At 42.1% G+C, this 10358-nt stretch overlaps 1 protein-coding gene across 1 annotated transcript in view; it reads right to left on the reverse strand.

The window, feature by feature from the left end:
* Positions 1–5351, reverse strand: part of DIP2C (disco interacting protein 2 homolog C) — a 209614-nt gene extending 204263 nt beyond the window's left edge. Inside the window, exons 1-2 of the mRNA XM_019530709.1 lie at positions 5286–5351; positions 2546–2713 (exon numbers count right to left, since the gene is read on the reverse strand). Of these exons, the coding sequence (XP_019386254.1) occupies positions 2546–2651 (106 nt within the window). The 5' untranslated portion in view covers positions 2652–2713; positions 5286–5351. The remainder of the gene's footprint in view (positions 1–2545; positions 2714–5285) is intronic.
* Between the last annotated feature and the right edge of the window lie 5007 nt (positions 5352–10358).

Raw genomic sequence — 10358 nt, forward strand, 5'->3', positions numbered from 1 at the left:
AGTGTCTAAATGAGTTATGAAGACAAGTTTTGAGAACAAGTGTTTTTTAGATCTGTGTCCATGTAAATGTTTATATTCAAGAAATAAATAATCTCTGAGGTTCGATTTTACCTCTAGAACCAAACTTAAGCCTTTCATTACAGTGTTTGCAACCCAAATAATACAGTACCATCTCTGTTCATAAGTAATCATAAACTAAAGCTGACTAGAAGGCATGGCAAAGTGGCACCTTATAGGATATAGACTAATCCAGAGAGGCACTGGCAACAAGCTACTTCTTCATGTAATATGAATGGACCTGCAAAGAGCAGGGGTCCTATACAGGAGTCAGTCATTTAAATACAAAGGATAGGGAAGGGGAAGGAAAGGAAAAGGGGCACTTCTGAGAGTCTACTCATTCTTTCCCTGCCCTAGACTGCCCAATGTAGACAGTAGATGATGGTATATATGACACCGGTATGGGAGCAGGTGAATGAATCCTGTCGAATCCATGTTGGACCAAACAGCAGATTTAAAGATGTACATATTTCAACTTAATAATAAGAAGCAAAGGATACTAGTTCTTTATATTCAAGCCAGAAATTTCCTCATATAGGAAATGGGGATAGGGACATAGATTGGGAATCTTATGTGGGACATACCTCAGGCTTTTCTGTACTAGTGAAAATGTCTTGCCATTACTAGGGCTGACGAAGCTCCATGACCACCATAACCACTATTCTAGTTGTAGGAGGGAGTATCATTTTAAACACTACTTTGTAAGTTTATTCAACACGATCAATAGAGCACTCATAGCTGATCCACACTGTTTGTCACAAACATAGCTACACTGGTGGTAGCAGTGATGGGAAATGATGAAAAATAATCTTGTGTAGACACAGCACTTAATTAAGAAAAAACAAACCACCCATGTCTAAATGATTAGCACAAAAGCTTAATTGATAACAACATCATCTCTCTGTACTGTGAACAAATAAACAAAGTATTTCCTGGCAAAACACTGGAAGTAAATTGTGCAAAAGCATAGCTTATGCTGGATACAGGTAATTTAGTTATTTTCTTTCTAGGGAGGGTTCCTCTTAATAGCATGCATCCAGCTGTCCACGTTATCATACATACAGCTGACTGATTGATCCAATCAAGGTAATCTTCACAAAATTGTTCCGAAACAAATGTTTATTTAAGAGATTCATTCAGCTACTGGCAGTCAGAACTGCTTCCTGAGAAAAAAATGGTACAGAGGAAAGGGGAAGAGTTCTGGTCAAATACAGAGGGGTATGGGCTCAGAGATTAGGGCTCAGATCCACAAGTGAAGTTAGATGCCTACCTCCTATACAAACTCTTGAAATGCTAAAGCTCATTTAAAATAATAACAATTCTGTCCAGAGAACATCTGCACCTGTAATTGATGTTCTGGAGAACACAGCTGGAGGAAATAGAAGTTAGGCAGTATTACTGTTTTTTTCCGCCAAGCAAATGTGACAGCAACTGTTCTCAGACGACAGCATGCCACCGAAAAGAAACACCTTCCAAGATATAGTGAGAGTGGCAAAGGTCTTGTCTGGATGAAATCCTTATGCTTTCATCTGAGTTTTTTTTTTAAGCATTTTTCTGGTACAAAAATCATTACCTCTTAATTCCAGCAACACCTGCATTATACAGATACTGAAACAGTGGCAGAGACAGTACCTGTCTGAGCCTGAAGTGGTGCTCAGAAAGTTGTGGTGCTCAGGCCGACCCTCAGGACCAATGAGCTACACAGCCCCACTATGAGGAGAACAACAATATAAGCAGAAGCCAATCATTTCTAAGAGTCCTGAACCTACTACCAATTCTTTGTATTTTTTTATTAAATTATTTATTTCTAAATAATATGGGACTTCCTTGACTAGGGGATGTCAGATCATACCAGGAGCAGCCAGTGGAATTGCAGCTGTTGACTTCCACAGCCACAAGACAGAGCCTTGTCTCCTTTCACCTCTGTATGTCTGGGATGGACAAGCACACACTGGAACAAAGAGGTTAATGAACCAGCCTAGAAGCATCCTCCTCCTACACCTTCAAGCAATATCATGGCCAGCACAGAGGGTGTGAAGAGAACAGAAGCAAGCTTCAGGACAGTAAAATGGACTATGAAGCCCGGATGGGAATTCCTAGACAGGGCTGGACTGTGTTATCTTATTGTTAGCTTGTCATCTATGTCAAGCAGCAGGGAAAGGATGAATTCTGATCATATGCAGGCCATGGACCTCTTATACAGCTGTAGCACTATCCAGACTCCAGCAGGGGTTGGCTCAAGGTGGCACATCCAAATCACCGGAGGAGCCTGATTTCACCATTTTAATTGCACGAACCTCCTTCTGCAGCATCCAGCTGGGGACATGCCGTGTTTTCCACCATGTTTTTACTTGGACCTGGGTTGGTAACAACTTCCATGTGGCCTTGGGCCACACTGCCTCTTCATTAGAAGCCTGCCATGAATGCCTCCTTCTGACAGAGGTCACTCACAAACATTCACTCCAAAATATACAGGTATTGTGCTCACCAAAACGAAAATAAAAGAGAGGCCGGTTTCCCGCTGTGCTGGCTGCTCGTTCTCTAGCTGCTGCTTCTCGGATGTCACAGACCCCAATGTTGGCAGTGCGGAGCATTCTTCTGGCAGCCCCTTCACTGTGTTGCAGTCTACACCGTACCGCGGCAGCTCCATTCGCTGCTGTAACAAGTTGAAAAAAACTAATTAATTCAGGTTTAGTTTTTTTACATTTGTTACAGCAACGAATGGAGCTGCTGCCCCCATGCAGTACAGCACACGCACATACACACAGACACTACAGAACACTCACAGAACCACATGGCCAATCGTCCGCTCTGCCAACATTGGTGTTAGTAATGTTAGCAAAGCAGCAGCAAGAGGACTAGATGCTGGAACAGTGGGGAACTGCCAGTTGGTTTACCTTCAGTTTGGTGAATGTCAAGTCTCAACCCTTCCCCATGCCCTTATACCCCACCAGAAAAGCTGTGTGGGTTTCAGTGCCTTGATCATTAATATTTCTGACACATCCCTCCACTTTTGAAAGTGAGATCTAATATGGAAAGTGATAAGTGTTTGCAGTTCCCCATGAAAACAAATTACAGTAAACAAGGAAGTGACCAATTTGGTCCTCTGATTCAAGGGGTCTTCACAACAGCCTACGAAAGGCAGCTTCAGTGACTTCCTCTAGGAAAAGATTTGTGTCTCCAGCTCAGAAGCAGGGACCTTCAGCCATTCAGATGAGGAAAGATGTAGAGGGAAAATACCACAATACAACATCATCAAATTTTGTCTAAAAAAGGAACAGAGGCAAAACAAACAAAAAGCTACAGACAGCAAAGACCCAAAGCACAAATAATTTTAGTTTCAGTAGTTAACAGTAATGGCTGTAATGTCCTGCAATAAAATAATGCATTCTAATACTAACACACTGAGGCAGATCTCCCACTTCTGGACTGATGGATAGAGTTGGATGAGTACAAATTAAAGGTCATTTCTATGATACTGTTCTACCCCTTTCTCCAGTCATTACTCTTTGGATTGACTGCAATATTTGATAGGAGGAGCTAGGAAGCCTGCTCTTCCAAAAGCAGTGGATAAATGCCAAGGTTTCGGCTGTCGGACACAGAACTAGGTAATAATCACCTCTGAGGGTCTCTACAGGATACCAAACTTTAGACCCCAGATGCCAGTGCCTAGAGGAAGCTCTGCTTGATTAACCTCTAAGGTGAAACTCTTTCCCGTCTATCTCTTCCCTCACTACATGGGGGTCACCAATAGAGTTTGGCTCCGAGGCATTCTCTTTGGAGAATGAACCACGTTCTCTGCCTGGAGGCAATGGGAAATGCCAGACTGTTCAGTGAAAAAAAAATACGAATACGCCAATTAGGTTGTGGTGGTAGTATCAGTGTGAGATAAGTGTTCTTTCAATATAAGAGCAGGCCAGCTTCAGTGAGGTGCTCCTTGTGAAGAGTGCTGCATAAGCATCTGCCATTTAGCTAGAATACTAAATGCGCAGAGGTTTGATGATGGCTTCTGTGGGATTACACTTTTGTTTGACCTGTCTTGTTTTACAGTTGTTCCAAGTAGCTAGCAAATGTGAAGGTCACCATCAAATCATTCTGTACCATTCTGGAGAGCTGGGATGGCAGCAGGTCAGCCTATAATGCCGACCTGTTTTCTGGAAATCGCCTGAATGTCAGGAGCAGAACCAATAAACCCAAAAGCACAAAACACAACATAACACCAGAACAAAGGCTAACACACCTAAGGAAGCTGGAACAAGGCAGTATCCACTTGGAGAGCAGAATAAACAGTAAACTATAAACTAGAATTTAAAGGCAAGAAATGTTTGAAGTAAAAAAAGAGCCACAGCCCCAGTCCTGTAACCAAAACAACACAGGTGGATGCTCGAGCCTGACTGGAGCTCTAGCAAAGTGAATGAGACTTCTCACAAGTGGGAGGCCCGTCTGCATGAACAGTTATAGGACTAAGGCTTGTACTGATCACACAAACACACATCTGACTTCACGATTCAGTGAACTTACATTAAAAATATACATATAAATGCAGCACTGGAGAAGCAATATATGGAGAAACATCTCTTTTCTTATTTGATAAGCAACTGATGTATGAAATACTTGAAATGAAAGAGCAAGCCAACAAGTATTAAATTCAGCCTGTGTCTACAGCAACAGAGTATATTCAACCTGTTCCTAGGGAAATAAGGAAAGGGCTAACCCAGCTGTCTATAAAAGTATTGTAGCTGCTTGCCATTACTTTGGGGAGCCACGTTTCTTCCTAGTCTTATTCAAAAGGGAGCCAAGATGCGGGCATGATAGATTTGGGCTGGGGGGTCTGAAATGGAGCAAGTCCTATTGCAGCTAGGCAGACTGAGAAAAGCCTAGGTCCTTTTCCATACTCTTGTGTGTAAGTCTCTTTGGATAAATTTGTTTGACTTAAGTCTGCCAGGGCTAGGGCAGTGGTATATCATCCCATTTTTCATGACACACATTAAATAATGGCTCTCAGAGAAACATGGGCTGGTTTTATTTTCTAGCCATATCTGGACATCTCATATGTGTATGTTAAATCTACAGACACAGTAAGGCTGATATATATAGGTATATGTAAGATGAGTGATGCAAGCTTGTACTTAAGTGTACAAAATATTTCCTTCAAGCTACAGGTTTCTGCTCTGGCAACTATCAGTACACTTGACAGCTTCATCCACTGCTAGAACAGATATACATACCTGGAGGTTGTGGCAGGTAGGCCCCAATTAATTTTGATCTTTTCTTTTCATATCCCTTCTGTGTGATGTCACCTGCCAAGAAAAGAGACAGGAAAAATCAGTAAAACTTGCAAAAAGGCAGAGTCTAGCTGCATAATGGAAGTACCATATGCTTAGCCATCACTGTATTGTCTGTTTGTCTGGACAATTACAATGAGCAAATGAAAGCACAGTATGATCACTAAACTTGGGGGTGGGACGGGGGGGAGACCTAATTTACACCAGAACCATTCTGACAAGTAAATGCCCAACCTTGATTTATTCCAGCAGCAGAGTCCAGCAGCACAAATTCATTTTGATCTGTTGTCACACAAGGCTTTCAAAAACTACATTGGCCTTCATTAAGTTAATCAACAATGGATTATATGCTTTGGTTTGAAATGTCTGGCAAAACACATAACTGATTAGCATTTTTTCTCATTAATGGGATTTTTCTAATCAAGCATGTAGGGCACAAAAGATTCCAAATTGTTGCTATACTATTTCTGTAATATAAATGTTTAGCTATGCTTCCAAGTACCATTTTAAGGAGGAAAAAAATAACAGCAAATTCACCAAGCATTCATCATAAAATAGCACTGTGTATTATAAATGCACTTTCTGTCTAACCTTATAATAAACCATTTAGAACTTTTGGACTTAGTCATTTCTGAGAGGAAATAACCCTATAAATCCAGTCGATAAATCTATTTACTGCATTTGTATTTTACATGGATAACATATATTTTTAAATATATGCAGTTAAATAAACCTTTCTGTAAAGGTTTGCTAGGACGGAATGGTAGAGAAAGGACATTCAAGAAAGAGTGGGGTGGAGGGGTGGTGTTCAGTCTCATTAAAATTGGAGAGGTCTTAGAAGTGAAATTTGGATACATTTCTAGACCCAGCTCTTGCTGATGTTTAAAATATCTGTTCATAACTAAAACAACCAGATTTGGTCTTTTTACAGAACACAGATATTTATGAATTTTGGCATGAGCAACTCAAGACATTCAAAAATCATACAACTGACTTTAAAAATCTTGAGATTGTCCAACAATTAATTTATATTTCTTTCTTATTAGTTTTTTATTTTTGAGCTGTGGCTTTACATACTAGACTCTACAACTATGGGGACTAGAAACTTACTTTAAAAAGCTGAGATTCTACATCATAACTGGATTTCAGGAGACGGCATTTTCACTAACATGCAAGCTACTGAGACTTTTGCAAAAAAAATGGTGAGAGTCAGCAGGATGGGTGACAGGTGTCAGACTGACAGCCCTGCATAATCAAACCCACAGACTGTAAAATCTGGGCAAAAGTTTTGCAAGTTTCCCTATGCCGTACCCCTCATACGTTCAACCCTGACCTGAAGAGATGATGTTCGAGAGTAAAAGGGCTTTATAAACTCAGTTAAACTCTAGCCACTCTGATATGAACAGGTGCTAATTAACAGCAGCTGTACAGAGAAAGTTTTCCTGACTTTGCACAAGCAAATCAACCATGAGGTAACAACAGCTGTCACTAGGTGAAAGACACTTCCAGAAGAGGGAGACTTCCAACTGGTGAGCTCTAGCCTAGTGTTTCATGACCCAAAGCGGGTTGCAAGAACGTATGAAAGGGTCGAGAACAAACTTTAAAAATGGAGAAAACCATGGGAAACCATGGCTTTTCCCTTGTAAGCCATCAGAGTTCCCACCTGCAAGGGGCTGCTTGGGGTGCCCCACACACGCCCTGCTGCCCCATACACCCACCCCCTGCCCCACCCACAGGGGCTGGGGCCTGGGGGCGGGAGGCAGCAGGTTGGGAGTGAGGGACACTGGGTCAGGGTCAGCCATCAATGTTGACAAATGGATTCTGGTATTAAAAAAGGTGGAGAACCACTCTTAGTCAACAAAACTGCCTCTCGCATTACCAGTTCCCTGAACTATGCGCTCCCTCACCTAAAAAATGAGCATTTAAAACAACACTACCTGTTGTGCAGCACTTTTGACATCGACTAAGGAAACGTCAGTTTCATTATCGCCAGTTTCAGATAAGAAAACTGAGGGCCAGGGTGTGAAGTGAGCTACCGGTCAGTGGCATAGCTGGGACAAAAACCATGTTGCAAGTCCCAATCCACTACGCAATACTGCCTGTTCCTTTTAAAAAAAGTCCAGTGAAACTACCAGATCTGGTTTATGTTCAGACAAAGCAGCACTGTGCATTGTGCCCACTGCTGATCAGCCTCTCGCAGGCTGGCCCAAGACGGATACAGGAGATATTGTGGCATTACATTTCTTTGGACAAAGTTTAGGCATGTAAATATCATTTAAAAATATTCCTGTAACCTCCTCTAATTATACTGGTTAAACAACTGACTGATAACACAGGAGCTGGGACATGGCTGCTGCTGGGAGCAGCTCCTGGCTCCTGGAGCCCTTTGACTGGAAGGGAAGGAGGGAGGAGGCAAGCCCAGCCAGACAACACAGCCCAGGTGAAGCCCTGCTCTGGGAGGGAGGGATCACCTGTGAAACAGTAGCTGATTGCTTAACTGATGAATTATTAGGCTGCTGCTATTTTCCTTTTAGGTTATGAATACTAGTCCCCCTTACCTTCCCCCCCCCCCACACCTTCTGGCTCCTGCTGGGCCACCTCATGGCTTCCCTTCCTCCCTTCCCCACCCAGACTGCGCCTGCCCAAGCTAAAGGATAACCAGTAAGCTAGCAGGTTATCACAGCCCTAATGGTTAAACGATTAATCATTTAACCTTTCACATCCCTACTTAGGTTTTGAAAAATGTAAAATATAAACCAATTGTCCTTGGTGGGTCGATCGGAACAAATGAACATTTGTTTATTGTGATCAATATTGAAAAGTTAAGCATTCCCGAGTATCCAGGTTGTAGCCGCACTGGTCTACGGGAAAAGGCAATCAAGACTTGTAGTAGAGATGATATCTTTTATTAGACCAACAAGATTTTTGCAAAAAAAATTCTTTAATTGCAAGCTTTTGGGCACAAGCACCCTTCATCAGGCATTGGAGAAAAGATTGTAAAAGTTCTCCTGGGTAGAAATGAAAGTTCGTATTTCATAGGATTTCACAGAGGAGTCAACAGATGGACGAGTTATGCACGTACATGCTGGTATTGCCAGTTTTACATGCTGGACATCATTTTGGCAGTGTTGAGCCATACCTGTGGCACAAGTTTCTCATAATACTTCCTGTACCCATACCGGTCAGTACTTTAGAAAGACTTTAAAAATATTTTTATATAACCAGAGAAAAGCTGGAAAGGCTATTATTTGCTGCAAAAAAGAGAACAAACAGCAGCTCTAAAGCCAAAATGAGAAAGAGAAACATCAGCTGTTATCCACTGGCCATGACATGTTTTCTTTCACACTTTCTCTTGAACTTCTCCCCTAAGACTCGCACATCTGAAATTCACTACCCAGAATTAAATGTTTTGGTATGACAAAGGAGGCGGGGGGAGCAGACAATTTTGGTAACAATTACGTATGAATCTTTGGCCTCTCTGCAGTTAATAGAAAGATCTTTCTTTACAGCCACTTTTGATAGTAGTGAACAACCAGCAGATCTTCATTGCCTGGGCAACCAAATCTCAAAGCATATGAAAACAAAAACTAAAATTATACAATAAAGATACCATTTTTAAATCTTGAGGTAGCTGGAGTCAGATCTACCATACACTGAAGGAATCTGGCCAGAAAAATGTTAATTTATCAGAATTAAATATTATATTGCTTAAGGCAGACACTTCACAGTAGAAACATTAACTGATCAACTATTAATATATATAGCTTTACATAAAGTGCCATGAATCAGTGCTCCCCACCCCCCAACGCAACAGATGTTTGCCTGTTGGGTTGTGGGGGTAGAAATTCAGCCTGCCTGCAGCCAAGGAGCTGCACGCCCCCCCCGGGGCTGTCTGCAGGAAGGGAGGGTAGAGGGGGAGTATGCTGCTGGCTGGAGTTTACCTGGTCTGAGCTGGGGGCTAGCATGGGCCATGACGCAGGGAAGCTCCAATCCACTCTCCCAACCCCCAAGCTCAGGCAGGGCAAAACCTCACTGGCAGCTTGCTCCCCTTCCCTCTGCCTTCCTGCTGACAGCCCTAGGGGGCCAGGCTGGCTTGCATTAGCCCAGCCTCGATTGCAGCACAAATTAATCCTAGGAAACACGAGTGCCCTAAAGTGCTGCAAAGTGGAGCATCTTCATCTGATCCCTTATTTGATAAGAGTTAATTTGTCGTATGATCAGCTACTTTAAAAATGCTCTGCAGCCATGCACGTGTGTCATGTCATAGCTGTAGAGAGCTTTCAGGGGGCTAATCGCATGAAAACACATAACTTCAGTCCGCACCCACCTTTAAAAAGAAGTGCCTCAGTGGGATAGGGTACAGTCTTCTTAACCTGTGATCCAGGGCAAGTCAGTTCACCTGACTGGGAAACTGGTTTCTCCATCTATTAAAATGGCACATACTTTTGGCAGCTATGAATTAAAAGTGCCCTGTAAAATACTTGGCAGGGTAGGTTCAAATTTAAGTTCCTTTGACAGCATCCCAAATGACTGAAGTGACCTTTTATCCCTCTTGCCTGGATTGCAGCCTCCTGGCTCTTCGCAAAATTTACAGTTACGTCTTCTATTTTCCATCAGTCTTGGATTTCCCTCCCTAAACAATGATCACCAGAAAGCCAAATCTAGAGACAATTTATACGTTAAATGTAAGCATGCAGGGTCACTATGCTACTGCACACAGACTTGATGGATTTCTCTTACGTTATATGAAGCACTCCGTTTAGGCAAGGGATGATAAACATATAGGAAACCAGGACAAAGTTCACCAAATCGCTCTCTTAACTTCACAAACAATCAAAACCATCTCCCTAATATACTTGCATTTCTCCTTGCAGGCTACAACTCAAGCACCAGAAATGTACATGCTAGTTTAGTACTGACCGAGACATATACTTACTATAATTTACGTGACATTGGGAGTCCATTGTAATTCCCTGAAGCGCAAGATGCTTAATTTACTAATTCATAAACTAATAA

The sequence above is a fragment of the Crocodylus porosus genome, unplaced genomic scaffold (assembly GCF_001723895.1).
Source record: "Crocodylus porosus isolate Cpor-Errol unplaced genomic scaffold, CroPor_comp1, whole genome shotgun sequence".
Classification (NCBI taxonomy): domain Eukaryota; kingdom Metazoa; phylum Chordata; order Crocodylia; family Crocodylidae; genus Crocodylus; species Crocodylus porosus.